The sequence below is a fragment of the Protopterus annectens genome, chromosome 1.part2 (genome assembly GCF_019279795.1).
Source record: "Protopterus annectens isolate FY-2018-M chromosome 1.part2, PAN1.0, whole genome shotgun sequence".
In the NCBI taxonomy this organism is placed as follows: Eukaryota; Metazoa; Chordata; order Ceratodontiformes; family Protopteridae; genus Protopterus; species Protopterus annectens.
Genome location: NC_056727.1, coordinates 539,938,815 through 539,952,603, shown reverse-complemented (window position 1 = coordinate 539,952,603; position 13,789 = coordinate 539,938,815). Strand labels below are relative to the sequence as shown.

Sequence of the window (13,789 nt, the reverse complement as noted above, 5' to 3'; positions counted from 1 at the left end):
GGCTTCTGTGATTTGGCTCAATACCAAGTAGTCAGGAAATATTCTCAGCAATAATTTTTACTGATTTATGAAGATTTCAGACACTCCTTTTGCAGTCACTTATGTTGACATTCAGACCGTCCTGATAACCATGGATTACGTACGTGCTGCGGATTTAAAATGAAGCAGCTTCTCCCGAAGGCAGTTATCAGCTACTTTTTTTTTTTTTTACCACAGATAGGCAACACCTTTAGTTAGCAAACATTTTTAAAACATGATCTTACGTACCCCCTCCCGATTATAGCCAGAATAAGAATGTGACTTTTAACATTCTGTGGACACTTTTACATCTTACTTACTGTGATGCCCATGCCCTGGCCCAGCAATCAAGAAGCCTCAATCCTCACCACTAACACCAGTGAGGGGCATCTCATATAGGAGGAAAGGATAACAAATACACACAGTAACGTGCAATTTCCCTTAAGAGCACAAAGAGATCACAGTCATTACAGAATGGTCACTCCCTTGCTCTCCAGATCCCCAATAAGACTCCCCACTGGCACAGCTATAGGGTCCAGATTTCAACCTAGTGGGCAAGCTAAAACCTCCAGTACCCTCACTGTCCAACCAGTGCTTCCTGTCCCTGCCCAAGTAGCTGACACACACACACACACACACACACACACACACACACACACACACACACACACACACACACACACTGAGTTTATACAACCACACAGACACTCCTGGGGAAGGCTGGCACAGGTTCTCTAGCTGTGCCCCTTTCTCCCAGACTATACAGTAATACCAGCTTCCACCACCAACTAATATTTATCAGCTATTCAAAGGCCCTTAAAGGGTGTCCAATTATTACTGTGCAATATTATTATCCAATTGGTAGTATAGGCCAGGGCTAAAGCTATTAGTGTGGCCTTATACAATTTTACCAAAGGCATGCAAGTACTCTAAAAGAGCTTAAATTATCTCTACAAAAACAGCCACAGTTGAAAGGATTTAAAAATATTTAATAACAAATAGTCAAAACAGAAGACAATAATTTTTACTATACAGTGCTAGTCAAGAGTTCAGATATCATAGAGAAATATTTAAAATAATTCAGTAGTACAGTTCTGACATCACAGAAAAACACAATCTAATCTTTTTAGTTTCTAGCTATTTCTAAGAGAAAACACAAGTCCAAGATAAACTTACATATAGAGCAAGACAGTGCTGGTGAGTTGGATTGTCAAGACAAAAATACTTAATGCTCTCTGATTCTCTCTGTTTTTAAAATCACATTCCTGGTTCACATTACATCATTCTTCACACTTCCCTGGGTTCCCAGGCTAACAGAAACTACATTTACCTCTGGGCAGAAACTGGAGCAATAAAGGACATTTATGCATGCAAATTCTGGCCATTAACTCTGGCCTTAAAACAATAGGCAGGGTGCCTCACTCTAGACTTGCTGGCTCAGAGTTTTAACATCAAAGGGTTGCAACATGCTTTACTTGGTCAGTAGAGTGCACTGTTGTTACATTTTTTTCAGTTCCACATATAACACTATTTTTACCAATTAAGACAACAAGCCTGTGGTTTACATTAATATTTACAGATGACAGAATTATCTCCAAAATTCTATCTGGCTAGGTTGGCAGCCTTCATCTGTCTTCACCCAATCTTCACACTTACCATCAAGTATATTCCTTGGAAACTCCCTTTCTTAAAACTGGACTCACTGTTAAGTGTTTAAAGCGCAACCCCTGATTAAAAGCAATAATTAAACACAGCAATCACTGTTCTTTGTTGCAGCACTAAGACAACAGCCTGTTCAACACCAAGTCCAGACAGAAGTGCTCCAGAGAGAAAATAAGCAAAAAAAGCAAAGCTGCATCAGACCGTCCTAGAACATGTACTCTCAGCTGATCAAATAGGACAGCAGTACAAAAAAGGGATAAAATGTAAAGACCACCCCATACCTTTGTCTTGCCACCATTGTGCAATAACAGTAACAGCAGCAGCAACCAAACTTTACAACTGGACACCTAGTTTTTTTGTCTCCAGACAAATTAACAGAACAAATACTAATCACCAGGATATTGCTGCAAGTAATTTACAGTTTGTTTGCACAAAAGCATTTAAAATCTGTGCATCTTATCATTGCTCATTGCCTGATACCTGAAACAACTACACCTGCATTTCTATATAACCTTGTATTAATTAGTGCAGCTTTGTGTTTGGAAATTAGGTATAAATGGACTAAAGCTTGCTGCAGCCTCCTACTCAACAAGCAAAAATAAATAGATAAATGTTCTAATAAGATGTGATCTCTCTGGTAAGGAACATTTGATAAATAACCTGCAATAAAACAAAAACATAACTCCTTTGCACTGCCATGATATATTATTTTTAATCATATGTTTGCATAAATCAGAGACCATCATTTATATATATAAATATATACATAATATATACATTCCATAACCTTTTCCCCTATCACACTCCCTCTGAAACTGCAGACTTACTCAACAAACACTTCACAGACAGCATCTCTAAACTTCTACCCTCTGGTAACTCTAATCATCCCAACTCTTCTGTGTCACCATCACCTCTCCCTAAACCTCTATGCTCCTCTGTCTCTCAGCCTTTTACCTTGCGACCTGTTTCTATCTCTTCCATCCAAAATCTGGTAACCTCTAAGCCAAACTCTACTTCAACACCCACCCCTCCAAGTCCCACTAACACAACTTTGTTTTCTTTTGAGCCAGTTCCCATTACTTACATCAAATCTCTACTACTCAAGCTAAAACCTTGCTCTCCTTCCACTGACAATCTATCTCCTACATTCCTCAAACTTGCTGCTGACTCAGTTGCCTATCCTATATCTATACTAATTAATCAATCTATTTTGGAATCAACTGTCCCCACTCTCTGGAAATCTTTCTTCACTATCCCTCTTCATAAAGGTGGAAACTCCAATGACCGCTCAAACTACCGACCCATTGCCATTCTGTCCCCCCTCTCCAAGATATTAGAAAACTGTATTCACTCACAGCTTTTCAATCACCTCTTCACACACCACTTACTTACCCCTACCCAACATAGATTTCGTCCTCACCACAGCACCACTACTGCCCTCCTCTCCTTCACTCATATCATTGCAGAGGCCCTAGACAACAACAAACTCATTTCCTGTCTCTTCCTAGATCTCTCCAAAGCCTTTCATACTGTCTCTCATCCTCTACTACTATCCAACTCACAAATTTCCACCTATCCCCCTCCGCACTTGCCTGGTTTAATAGTTACCTATCTGGCAGGGAACAATCTGTCAAATGGCTCTTATCCTCCTCACCTTTCCTTCCCATCTCCACTGGTGTTCCCCAAGGCTCCATCTTGGGACCCCTTTTGTTTAACATCTTTACCAATGATCTTTACAATACTGTGGTGGTGATGCTGCTGCCGTAGCGCTGTCGCCTCATAGTTAGATGTTGCCCGTTCGATTCTCAGTTAGAGCGTCTTCTGTGTGGCGACATGCGTGAATGGGCATTCCTTCATTGAAGGTTGTGCATTACGCCCGGCAAGCCAGCACGTAAAACTCTACTGTCAATCATTAGCTGACCGGAGTTCCGCTGTGGCGACCCCTAACCGGGAAAAGCCGAAGGACACACACACACCAATGATCTTTACACCTCATGCAAAGAATCCTCCCTTATTCAGTATGCCAATGACTCCACACTTATATCCATCTCAAATAACATTCTTGAACTACATTCCCTGACCCAACAGGCCCTACTATCCACTAAACAATGGCTCTCTCACAGCCTATTGATCCTAAATCCCAAAAAGACCAAACTCCTACTTTTTCTTCCCCATTCTCTTTCTCATCACAAAACCTCCTTTTTTATTACATCTATTAACAATACAACTATCCAACCTGACAACCACACAAAACTCCTAGGGGTCATTATCGATGACGAACTAAAGTTCAACCTACACATACTCCAATGTATAAAAAAAACAAACCAGAAACTAGGTCTGCTATATCGGAACAAAAAATTCCTAATAGTTGAATCTACACTTACCCTCGGCCAGGCACTCCTCCTCCCCTCCCTCTTATATGCCACCCCAGTTCTTACCAATATCCAGGCCTCCACTCTAAACAAACTCCAACAGACTTACCATAAAATAGCCAGATTCATTACTAACTCCCCATACAACTCACACCACTGCATTTCTTTAAATTCTCTTCAATGGCTTGAACTTCCCCAATTTCTGCTATCTTATCAATTTCATATGCTACACTCTATTCTTTATAAACTCTCCTTCTGTCCATCTCTATCTTCCTTAGTCTCCATCTACATCCCATCCCGGACCCTCCATACTTCAAACCAACAATTACTTGATATCTACCACCCAAAAAGGACAGTAGGCAAACTACTCTACTAACACTCCCTTGCCCATGCTTGGAACAAACTTCCCCTTGACTTACGTTCAAAATCCCACACCTCACACTTTAAAAATGAACTAAAAGCTTATTTTCTCAATTCCAGAACCTGCCCTTGCCATGACCCTATCTAGTCTTCCTTCCCTTTATGTACCCTCAAAAGGACCATATTTAGTACCTCATTACACCTCTCTCTCCAATGTGTCTACTATGCATTTGCATAATTTTATGCAAACAAAAAATGTTTATTATTTTTTTTTTATTATGAAACACTCTAGCACCTCAGCTAATGCCTAGCCTTCAAGGAGTGAATTCAAAGTAATACTGATTCACTTTCTATACCCATGGTATCCAATAAAACAATTCATCAATTATATAATTAAACAATTAAATATTTAAATTCATGTTTAACCAACATAACTTAAAAACATGCTTTTAAAGCTACACAACACATTTCCAACAACAATCTACATTTAAACCATATCAGAAAAAACTAAATGAAAATTCCAGCCAAGCTAGAACTTCCAATGAGTGACCTCCCCAACCTCTTGTAACAGAGGCACATGGGATATATGCAAATGACCCTTATGAATATCAGGTGTTTCAGCTCATGTCCATTATCATTAGGGTGACTGCAAAATATTCCATATAACAAATTAAAACAAAGAGTTAGAAGGTCACACTGAAAAACCAATCAGAAAAAAAATAAATGAAAACTCCAGCCAAGCTAGAACTTCCAATGAGTGACCTCCCCAACCTCCTGTAACAGAGACACATGGGATATATGCAAATGACCCTGGGTATAACAACCCTGTGTTTCTTATGCTTAGTCAAACACTCTGCTTATGCTATGCTGATGAGGTCATAACAATGCCGAAATATGCATATCCATAGCTAGTGGGGTTTGGCTTTTTTGGCCTGCAATTGTCCATTAAAACGACTTCAAATGTAAAAGTCATGGGCAATCAGAATTGCCATATAGCTGAAAGACCTGATGTTCATAAGGGTTATTTGCATATATCCCATGTGCCTCTGTTACAGGAGGTTGGGGAGGTCACTCACTGGAAGTTCTAGCTTGGCTGGAGTTTTCATTTAGTTTTTTTCTGATTGTTTTTTCAGTGTGACCTTCTCTTTGTTTTACATTTAAACCATATAGGATCAAAGTCCCAAACTTTAAAATAAACACAGTCTCCTTGTACAATAACATATTTCCTTAGTAACCTAACAGAATGTTTAAGGATATGTTACTGGAACATCTAAGGGATATCAGATTAAATAAAGAGGAAAGTCCCTTAGCTCAACATTTTAAATTATATCATGACAGTGTTCCTAAAGATTTAACAGCTACAGTGTTGCAACAAATACAGGTAGAAAATGAGAATTACAAGAGAAATATGTTATTGTACAAGGAGACTGTGTTTATTTTAAAGTTTGGGACTTTGATCCCATATGGATTAAATGTAGATTGTTGTTGGAAATGTGTTGTGTAGCTTTAAAAGCATGTTTTTAAGTTATGTTGGTTAAACATGAATTTAAATATTTAATTGTTTAATTATATAATTGATGAATTGTTTTATTGGATACCATGGGTATAAAAAGTGAATCAGTATTACTTTGAATTCACTCCTTGAAGGCTAAGCATTAACCGAGGCGCTAGAGTGTTTCGTAATAAAAGAGGATTTATTCGACTACAAGTTGTGGTTTTTCTTATAACTACTTATGTCGTACGGTGAAAAATTTTTTATTGTTGACCTACTGAACTATATCAATGTAAAATTGTTACTTAGCTTCTTTTTAATGTAACTTTAACTTTATGCCTGTAACCCAACATATGTGAATCTTTTTGCTATAATTGCTATTATATCAATATTGTTTAAAATTGTACTTGTTTAAAATGTACTACTGGAGCTTTTCTCCTCGGGTCTCCACTGAAAATGGGCCGCAAGCCCAGTTGGACAAACCCGGTTAACAAATGTCAATAAATAAATAAATAAAAATAAATAAATATATCAAATCCCTGCTTCTTAAAGTAAAACCATGCTCTCCATCCACAGATAAACTCCCCCCTCAATTTCTGAAAATTGCTGCGGACTCTACTGCACATCCTGTATCTATCTTAATCAACCACACCATTCAGGAAACTACTGTCCAGAAATATGGAAATCCTTCTAGACCATTCCTCTGCAGAAAAGTGGCAACTCTGTTGAATCCTATAACTATAGACAAATTGCTATTCTCTCACCACTCTCTAAGATCCGTGAAAAATGTATACATACTCAACTACTGTCCTATCTCATTCAAGAAAATCTCCTCACATGGTTTCTGCCCTAAACATAGTACCTTGACTGCTTTACTATCCTTTACTTAAAAGGTTGCAGAAGCTAGCAACAACAACCTCCTCATCTCCTGTCTATTCCTTGATCTCTTTAAAGCCATCCACACTGTGTCTCATCCCACCCTTCTTCATAGGTTCATAGGTTGGTACTAGGCTATCGGCCCTAGGGCCTATACAAGTCTAGCCATAACAATTCCCTGGCTATTTCTTCCCACAATATTTACTTCCCTGGACCCCTGTCTAGCAGGGTGACTGACGTGATCCCGGGGTAAATTTCCTATCTCCCATCCAGTCGTCAAGGTTCCTTTTGAAGAAGGCCAAGGAGGTGCTCTGCTTGACATGTATGGGCAGTCTATTCCGGAGTATGGGGAGTCTCTGGGTCAGGAACCTATTCCTCCAGCATGTTTTGTTCATTGTGATGACAAGGTTCAGGTCCCTGGAGCATGTGGCTCTGATGGATTGGCATTTCTTTAAGTGTAGCATGTCCGACAGCTCTGAGTTTGACATGGCCTTGTATGTTAAGCAGAGATCACATCTGAGTAGACGATATGTGACAAAGTATAGCTGGAGTTTTTTTTAGTTGGCCAGCAAAGGGCACCTGCTTTAGGCCTGTGATTCTTTTAGTGAGGTGTTTCTACAGACTTTCCAGTTGTTGCGGATGTCTTGTGAGGTACATACCAAATGGGGCATTGTACTCTATGATGGGTCTAATGAGGGATGAGTACAGTGGGACAATGACCTCCTTTTTTCTGGATGAAAAGCCCTTAGTGATGAGGTGTGCTACATAGAAGGATTTCCTGACTGTTCTGGTGACGTGGTTTTTGAAGGTGAGACCACTGTCCACCTGTGTTCCTAAGTCTCTTATCACACTTTTGGTGTTTAGTGTACTGCCACCTATGTGGTAATTTATGGGTACATGATTTTTCCTAAAGGGGATAACTATACACTTCTTGGCATTGAGCTTGAGCCAATGGCTCTAGCACCAAGCATCTGTTTCTGTAAGGCCCTTTTGTAGAATATCTACATCATTTGGGGATTCAGTAATGGCTCCCAGTTTGCAGTCATCTGTGAACTTTGTTAGCCAGAGTCCCTTAGTGTTGGCCTGTACTTCTGAGAAGTAGATGCCAAACAAGAGCGGTCCCATGACTGAAACCTGAGGTACTCCACTTGTCACTTGTCTGGAGCTGGATTTGTCATCAGCTACTTTTACAGTGTGTGTTCTGTCAGTAAGCCAGTTGGCACCCCATCGAGTGACACAGGGATTTATGCCAAGCTTAGTAAGTTTATCTATGACAAACCTTAACAAACTCTCAGACCTAAACTTCTCTCCTTCTTCTCTTGGCTGGTTCCAATCCTACCTTACTGGCAGAAAACAAGCTGTTAGATGGCAGCAGGCTTCTCACCCTTCCTTGCTGTTCAAAGAGGAGTACCCCAAGGCTCCATACTTGGACCGCTCCTTTTCACCATTTTTACCAACAACCTACATTCATCCTGCAGTCTCTCATCTGTAATGCAATATGCAGATGACTCTACTCTCTTATCTATCTCCAATACTATCTCTGAACTACAACACTAACACAGAATTCATTTCTCTCTGTTGACAAATGGCTGAGAAACAATCAACTAATCCTTAACCCGAAGAAAACTCATCTCCTTCTCTTCCTACCTCAGACACTCTCTCAGCTTAAATCCAACTTTTCTCTTTCCTTCTAAGATGGCACCACTATCTCCCCTGCCTCATACACCAAACTCACTGGGTTAGTAATTGAGGACCAACTAAAATTTGACTTGCACTTACAACAGGCCATCAAAAAAACCCACCAAAAACTTGGACTACTTTATAGGAACAAAAAAATTCTCACTGCTGCCACTAAATGCACAATTACACAGGCATTTCTCTTACCTAGTCTTCTATACACTTCCCCCATCCTTACCAATATCCAAACTGCCTCAATGCAGAAACTGGAACAAACATACAGCAAAACTGCCAGGTTTATTCTAAACCAACCACTCTCTTCACATCACTGCCTCTCACTAAACAAACTTCAGTGGCTGGAATTTCCACACCTTCTCCTACAATCCCAACTCCACACTACCTTCTCCATACTCAGCATCCCCTCTGCCTGCCCTGCTCTTGCCTCCCATGCTACTCTCTACTCCCCCCGGCCTCTCCGGAGTGCTGATCAGCATCTTCTTTCAGTTTATAACCCCAAAAGGAATATTGGCAAACTACTTTACAAAACACTCTGTCTCACTAAATTGGAACAAACTCCCTCTCAATATTAGATCCAACCTTTCCTTTCTCTTTTTTAAAAAGGAGCTTAAATCCCACCTACTAAACTTGAAATTATACCATTGCCTTGACCACACGTAGTCTTAGTCTGGCCTACTGTATAACCTGTCGCATCTCCTAACTTTCTTTCTCTGTTAGCTACTTCTGCTTAAACTAACCTCCTAAACCCTCAGCTCTACTACTATAGCCCCATCCTTTCTCTCCCCATCCCATTTTCCACACTATTTATCCCCCCACATCCTATCAATGTCTGTACAATGTCCTTCTTTTGAACAACGATTATCTTTTTGTTTTTACACTCATACATAGTAAATTTTAGACCACTGCTATCAGTGCAACCCTTAATGTTCATAATGTTTTTCTTTTGTTCTCTTTATAATTAATTTCATATTTGCAATGTTACTTTTAATAGTTTTTGTCCTGTATGTTTATCTTTGCTTATATTTTCTGGGGCCCTTTCCCTTTGGGTCTCCACTAAAGTGGGTTGCTTACTATCAATGCAATGCAAATAGTTAATAACCTTTTATTTTTACAATTATTTTGTATTGTGATTGTTATTTAATATTTTTATACTGTCACTTTATCTTTACTTATGTTTGCTGGGGCTTTCCCCCTCGGGTCTCCACTGAAAATGGGTTTGTTTGCAAACTCAGTTGGACTAAGCTGTTAACAAATATGAAATAAATAAATAATTATGTTTCTGACATACCCACAAAATTTAAAATGCAGATAAAAATAATTCAGATCTATTGCAAAGATATAATTTCAACTATTTAATAAAAACACACAAAAACAATAATAAAAGCATACTTACTGTGAGAAAAGCAACACATTCCTGTTTTTCAGTTTCTGCCTTTCGTGGTACTGCTTCCTGAGTAGCCAGAACATAATTTTTAATGCAGAAATCAATTTCTTCCTTTTCTTTTGGAGTCTCTGCTACTATCGTCTTGAGCTCCAAGTTGGCATCAACCACTGCAGTGTCGGCGGCCAAAATGTCAGTTTTAATAAAATCAAGGTTTTCTTCCATTTCAGTCAGAATTTTTTCTTCTTCCATCTCAAGTTGTTGAATAAGTTTCCTTTCCTTTTCATAGAGAAACTGGTGCAGTTTTGCAAACTCTTGTATAATGAATTGTTGCAAATCATAAGCATCTTCCTGAGAAACAAGGAAAAAAAAAGATGAATGGCTGTACATTACAGTTTCTGTTGTGTTTTTGCATTTTACTTACAAGATAGAATAAGCGAAGTCATTCCACTGGTAATCTGTCGGGCATTTGTCTGGACACTGAAGACCTGTTATCAAGACTTAGCCCACTAATATGACTAGCAGAAAGAGAGAAAAAAAAGACAGAGAAATCCATGAAGCAATGATTTGGTATCCCAACCTGCAGCCTTAACAATTTACAAAGATAAATGTTCACAATGTCGGATCCTGGCCACAGCTAACTTAGCAAAAACTTAGCAAAATAAAAGCAAAAATAACATCCTGTTTTAGTCAAAGATTGATGAGCATTCTAGTCTTGTCTCTTGTCATCAGACAAGAATGCTCATACAGCTTTGACTAACACTCGGCTTATACCCTTAACTGGACTCATTCTTCCTTTGAAAAGAGAACGTTATTTTTGGTTATAATTTTTGCTATGTTAGCTGTGATCAGGATCTGATACTCTGAACAATTATCCTTATTCCTAATCTTTTACTACTAGAAAGAGATGGGCCACCAACTAAGTTGCTGCTTCTCTGGTTGTGTGGAAAGGGATACCTGTTGTAAAGCTGGAATGATTGTGATGTGTTGACTACATGTATAGGTAAGTAACGTTGTGAATGGACGAATATCATGCAAAAAAAAGAAGAAGCATGCAGGTATTTGATGGGTTTGTCCCTATGCCATCCTACCTCTGCTAAACACCTTACATGGATTCAAATGACGAAATTATCTTCCAGAGATTACTATGAGTAGCAATCTTTATGGCTAAGAGGAAGAACTCCTCAGCTACAAGGGGTGCCCACTAGCCATGTGGGGCACACTAATAACATCGGAGTCAGAGGTACATACCAGCCAAGTGGGGCACACTAATAACATCAGTGTCAGAGGTGCACACTAGCCATGTGGGGCACACTAATAACATCAGGGTCACAGGTCACACGAGCCATGTGGGGCAGACTAATAACATCGGAGTCAGAGATACATACCAGCCAAGTGGGGCACACAAATAACATCAGGGTCAGAGGTACATACTAGCCAAGTGGGGCACACTAATAACATCAGGGTCAGAGGTGCTTACTAGCCATGTGGGGCACACTAATAACATCAGGGTCAGAGGTGCACACTAGCCATGTGGGGCACACTAACAACATCTGGGTCAGAGGTGCACACTAGCCAAGTGGGCACACTAATAACATCAGAGTCAGAGGTATATACTAGCCAAGTGGGGCACACTAATAACATCTGGGTCAGAGGTGTACACTAGCCATGTGTGGCACACTAATAACATCAGGTACACACTAGTCATGTGGGGCACATGAATAACATCAGAGTCAGAGGTGCACACTAGCCATGTGTGGCACACAAATAACATCAGGGTCAGACATGCATACAAGCCATGTGTGGCACACTAATAACATCAGGGTCAGAGGTGCACACTAGCCATGTGGGGCACACTAATAGCATCAGTGTCAGAGGTACACACTAGCCATGTGGGGCACACTAATAACATCGGAGTCAGAGGTACATACTAGCCATGTGGGGCACACTAATAACATCTGGGTCAGAGGTGCACACTAGCCATGTGGGGCACACTAATAACATCAGGGTCAGAGGTGCACACTAGCCATGTGTGGCACACTAATAACATCAGAGTCAGAGGTGCATACTAGCCATGTGTGGCACACAAATAACATCAGGGTCAGACAGGCATACTAGCGATGTGGGGCACACTAACAACATCAGGGTCAGAGGTGCATACTAGCCATGTGGCACACACTAATAACATCAGAGTCAGAGGTACACACTAGCCATGTGGGGCACACTAATAACATCTGGGTCAGACGTGCACACTAGCCATGTGGGGCACACTAATAACATCAGAGTCAGAGGTGCACACTAGCCGTGTGGGGCACACTAATAGCATCAGTGTCAGAGGTACACACTAGCCATGTGGGGCACACTAATAACATCGGAGTCAGAGGTACATACTAGCCATGTGGGGCACACTAATAACATCTGGGTCAGAGGTGCACACTAGCCATATGGGGCACACTAATAACATCAGGATCAGAGGTGCACACTAGCCATGTGTGGCACACTAATAACATCAAGGTCAGCAGTGCACACTAGCCATGTGGGGCACACTAATAACATCTGGGTCAGAGGGGCACACCAATAACATCAGGGTCAGAGGTGCACACTAGCCATGTGGGGCACACTAATAACATCAGGGTCAGAGGTGCTTACTAGTCATGTGGGGCACACTAATAACATCTGGGTCAGAGGTGCACGCTAGCCATGTGGGGAAGACTAATAACATCTGGGTCAGAGGTGCACACTAGCCAGTTGGGGCACACTAATAAGATCAGAGTCAGAAGTACATACTAGCCAAGTGGGGCACACTAATAATATCAGGGTCAGAGGTGCACACTAGCCATGTGGGGCACACTAATAACATTAGGGTCAGAGGTGCCATGAGGTCTAGTGGACCACACAGAAGACTAGCCAGCATGTACCCAACAAACTAAAAAGTATAAAATGCTCCCAGCACGGAAAACAATGCTAGTTCCATCCATTCACTGAGAATGGTCTTAAAGGTATTTAATGTATTGCTTTGGTTGATGTGTATTTGGAAATATATATTTTTTTCACAACAAACTTTATACAATATCAGAACAAAAGCACGCCAAGCTGAAGCAGTAGGAAACGCCCCTTTGCAATGCACTAAAGCACCAAATGAGTCACTTCAATAAAACCAATACTGGAGTTTATTGAGAAACAAATAAAATCCACAGATGAGCGCTTTCGTCCTGACCACTTCAGAACTTCATCAGATAACAAATTAAACTTCCCAATGTATTATATACTAAAATTTAAAAACGTCATGACCAATTAATTATATAAATGACACACCCCTTAAAGAAAAAAAAAAACAACATTAAATAATATAATTCTATGTAAAAAAACAATAATCAGTCAGTTAAACAATAAATACAATAGAAATTCAATAGGAATTCATATAACACAGTTATGTATATAAATATATGTATATGTTGTGTCTTTCGGCTTTTTCCCGGGTAGGAGTCACCACAGCGGATCTCCGGTCCACTAATGATTGGCAGTAGATTTTTACGTGCCGATTTGCATATGTATATATGTTTGAGAATTAATTAAAAGTGTATATGAATAAAACATTTATTATCTTTCTAAGGCCTTTAATTTTAAAAGGGAACTGATGGAAATGCGCTTATTCAAGCCTGGCCAGCTGGATGCATTAAGGCGCAGCTGCCAGTATAGTTCCCTCTTCTGTGGTAATAGTGACCAAGCTCCCCCGCTGGAGTTCTGTTTTAAAATTGTCAATAATGATAAAATTAAAGGAATGTCCAACATTTTCCATTATATGTTTGCTAAGTGCATTAGTGTCTTTTTTCGATTTGATGACGTATAAATGCTCATAGAGTCTATTTTTTAACTTACGATCGGTTTTACCTATATAAAAACAACTGCAACAGTTACAGAGAGCACAAAAGA

General features: G+C 40.0%; 1 protein-coding gene across 1 annotated transcript in view; it reads right to left on the bottom strand.

Annotated features, from left to right (window-relative positions):
* LOC122792380 (zinc finger protein 84-like) overlaps positions 1-13,789 on the bottom strand; it is a 400,930-nt gene that overhangs the window by 91,165 nt on the left and 295,976 nt on the right. Inside the window, exon 8 of the mRNA XM_044060166.1 lies at positions 9,869-10,207. Within this exon, the coding sequence (XP_043916101.1) occupies positions 9,869-10,207 (339 nt within the window). The remainder of the gene's footprint in view (positions 1-9,868; positions 10,208-13,789) is intronic.